Below are 15,102 nucleotides of genomic sequence, written 5' to 3'. Positions count from 1 at the left end.
TCCCATTTCCAGATTTTGTCCAGGTCCGACTGTCAATCAATCAAATCAGCCATCCTGAGTCCACTGCTGAACAAAGGCCTCCTTCATAGCATTCCATGATTCACACGACCGCATCATCCTCTGCCACATCTTTCCTGCAAACTTCTCAATCTTGTCTCTCCACCTTCTGTCTGGTCTCCCTCTTCCACGCTTCCTATCTCGCAGCATCCACTCAGTAACACACTTGCTCCATTGCTCATCAGTCTTTCACACTAACTTACCTGCCCAATTACACTTCCTCTCTTTTACTGCTTCCACAATATCTTTCACTCTAGTCTGCTCTCTCACCCAACTTGCTCTCTTTCAGTCTCTCAGTGTTATTCCCATCTTTCCATTCTCCTCTGTGCTGTCCTTACTTTTGTTTCCATTGCCTTCGTTAGTTTCCAAGTCTCACACCCGTAGATTATTTCTGGTAGAATGCATTGATTGTAAACTTTACGTTTCAAACATAAAGGTAGAGAGCCTCTCAGGATCTTATTATACTTACCAAACACTTTCCAACCAATTGTAATGCGTCTTTTTATTTCATTATCATGATCATTCGTCACTTTCACCATCTGGCCTAAATAGTTATACTCTTCAACTTCCTCAAGACTCTCATCATCAATTACAATCTTTACTATGAACTTTTGTATTGAACATTACTTTGGTTTTACTTTTATTCATTTTTAAACCTACTTTCACACTTTCCTTGTTTAGATCACTCAACATATCTTGCAAGTCTTCTACTCTTTCTGAAATAAGAATGTCATCCGCAAATCTTAGGTGGTTCACATATTTGCCATTAATCTTTAAACCTTTCTTTTCCCAACTCAATCTTCTGAAAATATCTTCCAAGCAAGCTGTAAATAGTTTTGGTGAAATTGTATCACCTTGCCGTACTCCTTTCTTGAGCTTGATCTTTTCTGTATCTTTATGTAGTCGAATTATAGCGGTACCTTTCGCATATATCTTTTCTAAAACTTTTACGATCTGTTCGTTTGTACCCTACTTGTGTAGTGAGTTTAGTATTGCTATTTGTTCTACCGAGTCAAAGGCCTTCTCGTAATCTACAAAAGCTAAACACAGAGGTATATTGTATTCTGTCGTTTTCTCGATTAGTTGGTTTATCACCTGCAAATGGTCTAGGGTCAAATATCCGCTCCTAAAGCCTGCCTGTTCTCTCGGTTGGTTTCCATCTAAAACTTGACAGTCTATTTGCAAAGGATCTTGGAGAATACTTTATATACATTTGATAGCAAGCTAATCAGTCTTTAGTTACTAAGGTCCTTCTGGTCTCCTTTTTTATGAAGCAAAATCACTATAGCATTGCACCAAGCATCAGAATGCTTTCTTGATGTAAGCACTGGGTGTACAACTCAGCTAATTTAATATGGACTAATTTCCCTGCGTCTTTCAACTTATCTATCAATATACTCTCTTCCCCAGGTACTTTTCCTCGTTTCATAGTTTTTAGGGCAAATTCTTCTTCTTCCTTTATAATCTCTGGTACACTACTAACATCTACACATGAATTTACTGATTCAACCATGGACTTCGATGAGTAAAGCTCTTGGTAAAATTCTTATACTCTTTTTATCATTTTGTCTCTACATTTAATAATTTCTCCATTTCTATCCTTCAAACATATCATTTGCTGTCTTCCTAAATTATGTTTGCGCTCAGTCACTTTAATACTTTTACCCTTCCGAATAGTTTCCTCTATTTCATCCATGTTTCTCTTTCTTTTCTCTAATCTCTGCCTTTTGTTGATTAGCTTGTTTAGTTCTACTCTTTCTATTTCGTCTCTCCTGCTTTAAATCTGCATGGTCCTTTTTCTTTTAACTAGGTCATTTGTAGCTTGGGAGTATTTGTTTTCTCTAATGTTTTTTGTACTTCCTACTTTCTCTGCCAATTCCCCAATGATATTCACTAAATTCAAATTAATATCTTCCACAGTGTCCTCATTAGTTCTTAGAGCTTCGAATCTATTTTTAATTTCTAACTGAAATTTCTTATTATTATCCTTAACCTTTGCAAGGCTTATTTTCTTTCTTAAGATTAGTTTATTTCTCTTGGCTCTGAAATTAAATTTAGCTGTGCAACCTACCATTCTATGGTCACTACCTATGTTGACTTTATTTATCACTGTAACATTGTTAATGCTTTTGCTCTCATCTCCTAATATGAAGTCTATTTTGTTCTTTGTTATTCCATTTGGACTTCTCCACGTCCATTTACGACCTACACGCTTTTGGAAGAAAGTGTTCATTATCCTCATGTTGCAGTTCTCTACAAAATTTACTAATATCTCGCCTCTGTCATTTCTTTCACCTACTCCAAACTTACCAATGCATGTCTCATCGCCCATCAGTGCTCAATCGTTCGTTCTTTCACCCATGTATTTTGATAACCATAGAAAATTGATGAAGCCAGTTTAGAGAGAATGGAAATTACATAGGTACCACTACAATAAATATAATCAAGATGCCGACGTCGGCATCATCGAGTACCCACTTGCTCCTCATGCCACCTACGTAGGTGTCACCGTATGGAAGTGGTTAAAGTCCCCTATCACCAACATGTACTTACTTTTTTCTTGATCCATTACCTGACTTAAATCATCACAGAATGACTCAATTTCATACTCTGAACTCTGTGAAATTGGTGCATAAACCTGAACTATTTTCAGAGTGTGCCTTTTACACAGCCTAATCACAATCCAAGCTACCCTGTCTGACAAGCTACTGAATTTGACTACGTTACCAGCAACCTCTCAGTTTATCAAGAATCATACTCCGCTAGATCTTTCTTTGTCCTTACCTCTATAGTAGAACAGGTGATGACCATCTTGTAATTGTATCAGCTTTTCTTCCGCTCTTCAGACTTCGCTCAGTCCTACGATGTCCCACTTGATGTTGTCTAGTTCTTCCATTAAACTCTCCAGCCTGTGATCTTCTGAGAGACTTCTTACGTTGTAATTATACATACATACATATACCAAGGCTTTTTCCCCCTTACAAGGGAGGTAGCCAAAAAGAAAAAGGCATATAAGTATAGATCTTCATTTTCTTCATGTTGTTTAATATCCAAGACTTGGATCTGCTTGGACAGTGCTTACTCACATTCCATGGCACATTGCCCATAAGCACACGAGGCAATGTGGTTGGACCTTTAGGAGACGATGATCCAACAGGAACGCCCGGTTTTGTTTTGGTTGTGCTGTTCATATTGGCTATGAAGGGGGGTTGGCAGTAATCTCACCTCTGTGCCAACTGGTTTCTGGTGAGATATTTCTCTGGTGTCATCTTATTCATTATATTCGGTGAAGCCCTATATCCATAGGGTGCCCGATGGTCCACGCTGTCATTATGACGGTACCCCATATATCTATGAGGATTTTCCCTGTTTGCCATCAGGGACATGCCAGTTTGCAGTGGGTCCTGTGACTGCATGTGAGCTGCTCTTTGTCTGATCTTTCTTACAAAACCTTTTCGATATGGGTGACCCTGTAGAGATTATCTCTCTATCAACATAGCTTTTGTAGTCATTAAGATTCTCAAGCCTATCCACCACGTCAAGGTGTCAACTTACAACCACATTAGCAAAAATATGCAAAAAGGTTCAGAAACAAATGGATCAAACACTTGGATGAGAATAAAATATTAAACCCTAAACAATTTGGCTTTAGAAGTGGAAGATCGTATACCACATACTTAATATGCTTTTACTTGAGATTAGTGGAGATAATACAAGAAAGAGATGGCTGGGCAGATTGTGCCTTCTTGGACTTGCATGAGGCTTTTGACAAAGTACCATATAAAAATTTAATAAGAAAAATTGAAATAATAGGAGGAATACAAGGTAAGCTACTGGAATGGATGAAGGATTTCTTATGGGGGAGAAAAATGAGAGTGGTACTTGGAGCCAAAAATTCAAATTGAGAAGACGTGATAAGTGGCGTCCCACAAGGCTCTGTATCTCCTTTAATGTTTGCCATATATATAAATGATATGGATGAGGGAGTAGATTGTTACATAAAGTTCTTTGCTGACGATGCCAAATTACTCAAAAGAGTAAGCACAGAATAATATTGCAGATTGCTACACGAAGACCTGGACAAAATATGGGTATGGAGTAAGAGTTGTGAAATAAACTTTAACATTAAGAAATGCAGTATGATAGAATTTGGAAAAAGCAAAAATAGAATATCGGATCAATATAAAATTGGTAACAAGGAAGTCAAAAAAGTCGACTCCGAAAGAGACCTGGGAGTGATTATCTCAAGTGACTTGACACCTGATAAACATGTCAATGAATTATTTGTAGAGACTTTTAACTTATTAAGATCAATGAAAGTGGCCTTTGACTACATGGATGAAGAAATGGTAAAGAAAATAGTGGCTGCATTAATAAGACCTAAGCTGGAGTATGCTGCAGCACTATGGGCACCTATCACAAAAAAAATCATAAGAAAATTAGAAAGAATTCAAAGAACAGAAACAAAAATGGCACCTACACTCTCAAATTTGACATACGAACAAAGATTGGAGAAATTACATCTATCAACACTGGAACAGAGAAGAGAAAGAGGTGATTTGTTGACCATTTACAGAATTATAAAAGGGATAGAAATTCTTGATAGAGATGACTTATTAAAATGGGACAGAAGAGAAACAAGAGGACACAAAAAGAAGCTAAAGAAGGACAGTTACAAAAGAGATTTGTAAAAGAATAGCTTCCCACATGGTGTGATTGATATCTGAAACAAACTAAACGGAGAAACAGTGAGTGCCAAAACTATACAAGATTTTAGGAATAAACTGGTTGCAGAGAGATACGAAAACAGGTCACTACAAGCATAGCTCTCATCCCGTAAAATATAACTAGGTAAATACAATCCATACAATCTCCTCTTAGCATCCATTCCCAAATGTCTATTTCTCATTACACTTTTTAATCCCCCAAGGCATTTATTTGCTTCTCGCAGTCTACATTCTACCTCCACTTCCACTCCTATCTTGCCACATTTTCACTCAAGTATCTAAATCTATCCACTTCCTCCAGTCTCCCTTAATACTCCCATTCTGCTGCCACTTTCTCCCCTTGTACATCTCACCTTACTTTTACCCATATTTATCTTCAACTTCCTTCTTTTGCACACTTTCCCAAACTCTGTCACTAACTTCCTCAATCCCTCCTCTGATCCTGCTACAAGTACAGTGTCATCCACAAACAACAACTAGCTTATCTCCTCTTGGGGATCGGTGCCACCTGCGTAGAGCTGATGGCCAGGGGTGGTTGCTGCCGTTTGGCCCCCAACTCTTGGGGTTGGGGTGGGTGGTCCCACAATGTAGACGCTGCAGCTCCAGGACACACAATCATGCAAGCAAACAACACAACATACGCTCTATAAAGGATTTGTGGGAAAACCCAGTTTCGGCTATGGCATTCCTTGGGGAGACGGGACTGCTCGGACAGACAGTCTAGGGAACGACAACAACAACAACTAGCTTATCTCCCACTTTTCTCCATTTTCTTTAACCATCTCTAACCCCTAACCCACTACCCTTGCATTTACCTCTTGCACTACCCCATCCATGTATAAATTGAACAGCCAGGGTGACATAACACATTCCTTTACCTCAAACCACTCACTCTCTCCATTTCTAATCCTGATACAAGCTCTACTACTCTCATAAAAACTCTTGACAGCTCCTAAAAGCTTTCCTCCTATCCCATATATCTGCAATACCTCCAAAGTCCCTTCCTGTCTACCTTGTCATAAGCCTTTTCCAAATCCATAAAAGCCCAAAAAACATCCTTACCTTTTCCTATAGCTTTCTCACATATCTGTCTTACCACAAAAATCTGACTTACACAACCCCTACCTGTCCTAAACCCCCATTGTTCCTCACCAATTACTCCCTCTGTTCCTCTCCTAATCCTCTCAATCAAGACCCTCCCATAAGCCTTACCTACTATATTTAACAAGAACCTGAAATAGTAGACAAAATTGATTACAAGACACCAATTGCAAAGTGACCATATACTACTAGTTAGAATTAATGGAGGAAATATATGAGTATATGGAGAGAAATGAGAAACACAGAAAAGGTAGATTGATATATGGAAAAGCAGACTTTGAGAGAAAAAAAAAAAACTCAAAGCAAACTAGGAAAAATTCTACAAAGAGTAAACAAAAGTGGAAGAAAAATGGATAATTCTGATGAACATTTACAAAGGAGTGGAAAAATATGTACCAAAGCAAAAACAACAAAGGATGTACATAAAGTGCTGGTTTTATAGAAGGTGCAGTGAAGTGAAAGATAGAAGAGACAAAGCTTGGAAGAGATGGAGAAAAGACAGGAAACCTAGAAAGTAGCAATCATATGTTCACTAAAGGAACAAATACATAGGGAAGAAAAAAGTAACTATGAGAAAGATATAATAGATAAATGTAATGATCAGCCAAAACTATTCTATAGATGTGTAAATGGGAAACTGAAAAACAAGCAGGAAATAGTGGAACTATGCCAAGGGAACACTGAATGCACAGAAGATACTGAAATGGCAGAAGTGATGTGCAAACATTTTAAGTCTGTTTTCACTAGAGGTTGAAGGGAGGGAAGTGAAATCCACCCCCATGAAGGAAATAATAACACAGAAGGAAGTAATGGATCATACAAGTATAACAAACCTCAATTTCAGAAAATCAATGGCCTAGATGGAATAGCAAATTGGATATTAAAAGAATGTTAAGAAGCACTAGTAAACAAAATATACAGCATAAAATGTTGCTCACTCAAAGAAGGAAAAATCCCACAATTCATACGGGAAGAAATAAAGAAGACACAACAAATTTCAGACCAGTGTCCCTTACAAGCACAGTAGCTAAAACCTGTGAAAACGTTATAGAAAGTAGATGGATAAAACATCTGGAGGAGAATAATATACTGAATCCGAGACAATTCGGATTTAGACAGGGAAGATCATGCACCACAAACTTGATCTGCTTTTACTCAAGATACCTAGATATAAAAGAGGAAAGGGACAGATGGGATTGCACTTTCCTAGATCTACAAAAAGCTTTTGGTAAAGTCCCTCACAAAAAACTATTAAGAAAGCTGGAAACCATAGAAGGGATACAAGGTGAACTACTGAAGTGGATGGAGGACTTTTTGCATGGAAGAAAAATGAGAGTGGTACTCAGACTTCTACTTGGAAAGAGATAATTTGTGGAGTCCCACAAGGATCACTCCTGGCTCCAATAATGTTTGCCACTTATGACAATGACATGGACAAGGGAGTGGTATGTTATATGAGCTTCTTAGCAGATGATGCAAAAACCTAAAGAGAGTACTGAAACGGACTGTGAATCATTACAGAGAGAGCTAAACAGGATTTGGGAATGAAGTCTGAAGTGGAATTCAACACTAAAAAATGTAGAATAATGAAGTTTGGAAAAAAAAAAAAAAAAAAAAAAAAAAAAAAAAAAAATCAGGAAGATATGAAATTGGTGAAAAAGAAGTAAAGAGGGATCTGAAAAAGACCTGGGAGTGATCATCACAAAAGATATGTCCCCTGACAAACAAGTAAACAAAATTGTCGGCGAAACCTATGACTTAAGAGTAATAAAAGTGGCTTTTACCTACTTGGATGAAGAAATTTTTAAAGAAAATTCTAGTCACAATGCTAAGGCATAATTGGAGTACGCAACGACACTGTGGTCACCCAGTACAAAAAAGAATATAAAGATTGAGAGAATCCAGACAGCAGCTACAAGGATGGCCCCAGAACTATCAAAACTCCCATATGAAGAAAGACTGTTAAAATTAGAGTTGCCAACTCTGGAACAGAGGAGAGAAGTGAGTTGTTGACCACCTAAAGAATTACGAAAGGCATGGAAGTCCTTGACAGAGAAGACTTACTACATACATACATATACCAAAGGCTTTTTCCCCCTTACACAGGGGGTAGCCAAAAAGAAAAAGACATAAAAACCATTCCCACCCATTCCATCCCTAATACTCTCCACTTCCCTCCACCCTCCCTCTTATCTTGGCACCTCCTGGACGACGGGTCATCACTGCATCTTGTCCACTGCACTGGGTCAGAAGCAGTGTCGCAAGACACAGCACATTAACAGCAAGGCCGCTTCATGAAATTGGCAACCCCCCCTCTCCATCCCCTCATGCAGAAAAGAAGACTGGGAGAAATCCCTTCGGGCTGTGTCAAATTTTTCTAACACATACTATCTCACCCCCATCCCACCACCCACTTCACCTCATGCATCACAACATCATCCATATACAACCATTCTCCATTCACCCATCTTCTGTCCTCTCCCGTCCTTCCTCAACAGACATTCCTCTCTTCCCCAAAGCCCCCTTCACCCCATCCATCCATCTCATCCTAGGTCGCCCCTTATGTTCACTCCCTCCACATCTGCCTTCCATACCTCTTTTACTAGTCTTTCTTCACTCATTCTTTCCATGTGTCCAAACCATCCTAATACTCTTTCATCAACCCCATCTCCCAAATCCCTTTCCACCCCTGTTCTCCTCCTCACCTCATTCCTCACTCTATCCAGCCTAGTAACCCCTATCTCAAACACATTCAAACTTCTTCTCTCTTCCTCTCTTATGTTCCATGTTTCTGCCCCATACAATACTGTTGGCACAATCACTCCTTCATACAGTCTCCTCTTAGCATCCATTCCCAAATATCTATTCCTCATTACACTTTTTAATCCACCAAGGCATTTACTCACTTCTCTCAATCTACATTCTACCTTCACCTCCACTCCACATTTTCCTGCCACATTTGCACACAAGTATCTAAAACTATCCACTTCCTCCAGTCGCTCTCCCTTAATGCTCACTTCCAGTCTACTGCCACTTTCACCCCTTGTACATCTCACCTTACTTTTACCCACATTTATCTTCAACTTTCTTCTTCCACACACACTCCCAAAATCTGTCACCAACTTCCTCAATCCCTCCTCTGATCCTGCTACAAGCGCAGTATAGTCTGCAAACAACAACTGGCTCACCTCCCACTTTTCTCAATTTTCTTTAAACATCTCCAAACCCTGACCCACTACCCTTGCATTTACCTCTCGCACCACCCCATCCATGTATAAGTTAAACAGCCACGGCGACATAACACATCCCTGACGAAGTCCCACCTTTACCTCGAAACCACTCACTCTCTCCATTTCTAATCCTGACACAAGCTCTACTACTCTCGTAAAAACTCTTGACAGCTCTTAGAAGCTTTCCTCCTATCCCGTATATCTGCAAGAACTCCTACAGTGCCTTCCTGTCTACCCTGTCATAAGCCTTTTCCAGATCCATTAAAGCCAAAAAAACATCCTTACCTTTTCCTATAGTTTTCTTACATATCTGTCTTACCACAAAAATCTGACCTACAGTGCTCGACAAGGAAGTACAAACAGTTAGTGAGAATGAGAGATGAGGAGAATGAGTAATAAATCAATAAACAAAAGCTCACTTCGTACCTCTAATACTTTGATGGGTGGCCTTTACATGCAATGATCTCACAAAGGTGGTTTGGAATGAAAGAGGCATACTTGGAAAGATATGCAGGGTGTTTCACTGTTTGTTGAACGTACCGGTGTTCAGGAGGGTCGCTACCCACACACCAATACACGTTTACACACCTTTTGCCAGTCACAGTAAAGGTGGACTCATCGGTCCAGAGAATATCCAGCCACTTGTCATCATCCCTCTGAAGATATTTCTTGCAAAACTCGACCCTACGGTGCCTCTGGTTAAGAGTGAGAAGAGGCTTCTTAACCAGGTGGTGGCTTCTGTACCCAAGGTCGTGATGCGGCGGCTAACCTCCCCAAAGAGTCCCGGGTTACTTTCTTTTATTTTTCTGGCGGTAACATGTGGATTATGCTCTGTATCTTGATAACATTAGTAGCACGAGGGGATGTCTTTTTGGGGTACTTTTTCCTTGGTTTGTAACTGGGTGAGTCACAGCCACCTTCCTTCTTAACCTCTTCACTCCGGGGCACATCGCACGTCCGGCAGCATTAGCTGCCCGACGTGGGATGTTGCGTCATAATAATCACATTATAAAAAATAAAGTCAGTGCTCAATCATTCGTTCTCTTTCACCCGTGAATTTTGATAACCATAGAAAATATGATGAAGCCAGTTTAGAGAGAATGGAGGTTACGTAGGTACGACTACAATAAATATAATCAAGACGCCGATGTCGGCATCATCGCGTACCCACTTGCTCCTCATGATGTCACCGTATGGAAGTGGTTAAAAATGGCAACCCACTAGCACACAGATGTCTTGCCAACCCCAACCTGCTCTATTATTTCCTTTGTTTAGTGACCAGATTTATGTAAAGCTATACATACATATACCAAGGCTTTCCCCCTTACTAGGGAGGTAGCCAAAAAGAAAGAGGCATAAAATCATTCCCACCCATTCCATCCCTGAATACACTCCACACTCCTCCACCCTCCCTCTTATCTTAGCACCTCCTGAATGATGGGTCATCCCTGCACCTTGTCCACTGCCCTGGGTCAGAAGCAGTGTCGCAAGACACAGCACATCCACAGCAAGGCCGCTTCATTAAATCGGCGACCCCCCCTCTCCGTCCCCCCCATTGCATAAAATGAGAGGACGGGGAGAAATCCCTTCGGGCTGCATCAAATTTTGCTCACACATACTACCTCACCCCCCATCCACCCGCCCATTCCACCTCATGCAATCACATCATCCATATACAACCATTCTCCATTCACCCCTGTCTTCTGTCCTCTCCCGTCCTTCCTCAACAGACATTCCTCTCTTCCCCAAAGCCCCCTTCACCCCATCCATCCATCTCATCCTAGGACGTCCCTTCATGTTCACTCCCTCCACATCTGCCTTCCACACCTCTTTTACTAGTCTTTCTTCACTCATTCTTTCCATGTGTCCAAACCATCCTAATATTCTTTCATCAACTCCTTTTCCACCCCTGTTCTCCTCCTCACCTCCTCATTTCTCACTCTATCTAGCCTAGTAACCCCCATCATACTTCTCAGACACCTCATCTCAAACACATTCAAACTCCTTCTCTCTTCTTGTTTTATGTTCCATGTTTCTGCCCCATACAGTGCTGTTGGCACAATCACTCCTTCATACAGTCTCCTCTTAGCATCCATTCCCAAATGTCTATTCCTCATTATACTCTTTAATCCACCAAGGCATTTACTCGCTTCTCTCAATCTACATTCTACCTCCACTTTCACTCCACCTTTCCCTGCCACATTTGCACCCAAGTATCTAAAACTATCCACTTCCTCCAGTCGCTCTCCCTTAATGCTCACTTCCAGTCTACTGCCACTTTCACCCCTTGTACATCTCATCACCTTACTTTTACCCACATTTATCTTTAGCTTTCTTCTATCACATACTCTCCCAAACTGGGTTATTGTCTCTTGTGATAAATACTTGTTCTTGCCCATATTAAGGCTAGAAAGCACCTGTCTGTAAAAAACACTGACTGCCTAGGTGGCATCACCAGGACACTCACGGAACAAAAAGTCTCCCCACGAAGGCTAAGAGGCAACTGAGGGATGATTGATAGCATGCGTCATAAACCCTACCCTTAGCTCCGCCCACTTGTCCGTTCGCACTTCCTTGTCCATATCATTTACCCCCCTGGAGGATTTTTTTAATAGCTCAGGTGCTAACATCTTTCAACAAGATCACGCCCCAGCCCACACTGCTCGTAGTGTTACTCAGTGGCTGTCATATACCTTACATAGCAGACTGGCCTGGCAATAGTCCTGACATAAACCCAATAGAAAACCTGTGGAACCACATTAAACAAGACCTGCAGGCTAAAGATACGAGCTCTGTGCCCAAGCTCGAGGCAGCCATTCTCCAATCCTGGGCTAGTATAACCCCTGCACATCTTGCCAAGTACGCCACTTCCATTCCAAACCGCCTTCTTGAGATCATTGCACATAAAGGCCACCCATCAAAGTATTAGAGGTACGAAGTGAGCTTTTGTTTATTGATTTACGACTCATTCATTCTCCTCATCACTCATTCTCGCTAACCGTTCGTATTTCCTTGTCGAGCACTGTACGCAACCTCTACCTGTCCTAAATCCACACTGCTCCTCGCCAATCACTCCCTCTGTTCCTCTCCTAATCCTCTCAATCAGGATCCTCCCATAAGCCTTCCCAACTACACTTAACAAGCTAATCCCTCTGAAACTACTACATTCACACTTGTCCCCTTTTCCCTTGTAAAGTGGAACTATACAGGCACTCCTCCAGTCCTCCGGCACTCTACCCTCTCTCCAGCAAACATTAAATAACCTCACCAGCCAGTCCACCATCACTGTACCTCCTTTTTTTTAGACATTCTGCATGGCATCAATCCAGACCAGGTGCCTTACCTGCTCTCATCATCTTAACAATTGACTTCACTTCATTGCTCCTTATTTCTCCTCCATTTTCCTCACTCATCACAGTCATTTTCTTAGCACTTCCCATTGCAACTAGCTTTCCCTCCCTATCCTCCTTCACATTTAGCAACTCCCTAAAATACTCTGCCCATCTTCCCCTTTCTCTTCCATTATCATCTCTCCATCTATACCTTTTACCTTTTCTTTTCTACTTGATTCGCCTCCTCTTCCTCTCTTAATTTCTTTCCAAAACATCTACTTAATTGGGATAAAAGAAACACAAGAGGACATGAATAGAAGCTTAAAAAGGACAATTATAGAAGGGACCTGAAAAATAACAGCTTTCCACACTGAGTGGTAGATGTATGGAACACATTTGATGAAAAAACGGTGTGTGCAAAAACAATACAAGAACTTAAGAGAAAATTGGATATGGAGAGATACAAAGATGGGACACCACAAGCTTAGCAGCCCCCCTTCCCGTAAGATACAACTTGGTACATGCAATCCCCTCTTAACATTCATTCCCAAATGTTTATTTCTCATTACACTTTTTAATTCCCCAAGGCATTTACTTGCTTCTCTCAATTTACTATGATGATCCCAAGTCTAAATGACAAGGCATATAATTAATTTAAACAGAGAGAGAGAGAAATAAGGGACTTTCCACACTGGAAGAGTGATGAGGCAACATAATGAAGATATTCAAATCAGAGAGAGGTATTGAAAAAATGAAGAGAGGATTTGCTGGTATGGAAGTAAGTATCAACAAGAGGTCAATGTAAAAAACTGAAAAAGCATACTTGTTTGAAAGCTGTGAAGAAATATAGTTTTCTACACAAATTGTCAACTTATGGAACAAGCATACGAGGTCTGTTCAAAAAGTATCCACCTTAATTTTTTGTACATAAGGAAATGAAGCTAGAGATGTGGTTTGGTGCATGTATGTAGGTGACCCTTATGCACTTGCTTAAATGTTTTTCTGGCTGCAAAAGCTGTCAGTCAACAGCAAACTGCCAATGAGCGAGGACATATAAATGAGTGCCATCATTTTAGACAAAATAGAGGAAAAACTTGAACAACACTATTGCATCAAATTTTGTGTATAGCTTGGCGATTCTCAAGTGGAAACAATCTGCATGATCCAACAGGCCTTTGGGGACAAAGCAACAGGCACCACACAGATAAAGGAGTAGTACAACTGCTCCAAAGATGGCTGTACATCAGTGGAGAGTGAAGCATGCTCTGGTAGGCCCTCAATATCCAAAAATGAGTGAGGACCCTGGTGTTGTAGGACTGTCAAATCATGATCAGAGAATTTGCTGATGAGGCAGATGTCAGCATTGGATCCATTCATTCCATTATGAAGGAGGATTTGGGCTTCAGGAGAATCTCAATTAAGTTTGTATCAAAGCTCATAACAATTTAGCAGAAGTAACACTGTTTGGAGAATGCACAAGACATGCTGGAGACTATGAATAGATCCAAACTTCCTCGACACAGCGACCATTGGCAACAAGTCCTAGGTTTATAGGTACAACCCAGAAACCATGTTGCAGTCATCACAATGGATACACCCAACATTTCCAGGGGGGGGGGGAGGAGGAGGGAAAAAAAAAAAAAAAAAAAAAAAAAAAAAAAAAAAAAAAAAAAAAAAAAAAAAAAAAAAGCAAGCTAGTTTGCAGCAATGTCAAAGTCATACTGACAGTCTTCTTCAACTCCAGTGCTGTGGTTCATCATAAGTATGCACCACACAACAAAACCATCACTAAGAAATTCTGCATCACCTTTGTGATGCTATGCCATGCAAATGGTTGGACCTGTGGGCAGTGGACAATTGGTAGTTCCATCATGCTAATGCACCCGCCCATTCTTCACATTTGATACAGTTTCCTGGTCAAACACAATAGACCGTGCTTCCTCAGGTCCCATAATCTCCAAATAAAGCTCCAAGTGACTTCTGGTTTTTCCCAAAGCTGAAAATGCTCCTGAAAGAAAACAGATTTCATTCCAGAGAAAAAACCATGCAGAATGTGACAGACAAGCTGTATACCACCCCAAAAGAGGCATTCCAGTGTTGTTTCCAACAGTGGCAGGACTGTTGGGAGAAGTGTGTAGCTGCCCAAGGGGATTATTTTGAAGGAGATTAAGGTAAGCTTGTTATATCTGGATACGAGTAATTTTATGAACAATCGTCAGATACTTTTTGAAGGGACCTCTTAAAAGCATAAATGAATTTAAGGTAAATTTGGAGGAATGGAAGCAAAGAGGCTGTACCCCATGAGCATGGCTCCATTCCCATCCTACAACATAGGATTAAGACAAGGAGGAGGAATAGGAGAAGGAGAAGGAGGAGGAGGAGGAGGAGAAAATACCAATAATACTAACCATTCTCTGGAGATCCCTTATTGCTCTTATCCTTCGGGTGTACTTGCGAGTGACAGGCAGGATGCCTAGGTGGTGTGCCAATAATGTCAAATACCAACAGTGGCTATGGAATGTCACTTCTTGAAATTTACTTGGATCTGTAGCAAAATTGAAAGAGATAAAACATCCACCTTAACATAAGATTTATTTCTAGGAACAAGTTCTACTAAGAATCAATATTTGAAATTCTTACACTACCCAGCAAGAC

General features: G+C 40.5%; 1 protein-coding gene across 5 annotated transcripts in view; it reads right to left on the bottom strand.

Annotated features, from left to right (window-relative positions):
* The window catches only part of Ube4B (Ubiquitination factor E4B), a 679,226-nt gene that overhangs the window by 289,632 nt on the left and 374,492 nt on the right, over nucleotides 1-15,102 (bottom strand). For all 5 annotated transcript variants that reach the window (XM_076183024.1, XM_076183023.1, XM_076183022.1 and 2 more), the window contains one exon: nucleotides 14,856-14,992. In XM_076183024.1, the coding sequence (XP_076039139.1) occupies nucleotides 14,856-14,992 (137 nt within the window). The remainder of the gene's footprint in view (nucleotides 1-14,855; nucleotides 14,993-15,102) is intronic.

This window comes from Oratosquilla oratoria, chromosome 3 (assembly GCF_046742065.1).
Source record: "Oratosquilla oratoria isolate Oo_2021 chromosome 3, ASM4674206v1, whole genome shotgun sequence".
In the NCBI taxonomy this organism is placed as follows: domain Eukaryota; kingdom Metazoa; phylum Arthropoda; class Malacostraca; order Stomatopoda; family Squillidae; genus Oratosquilla; species Oratosquilla oratoria.
This window is presented reverse-complemented; position numbering and strand designations above follow the sequence as displayed.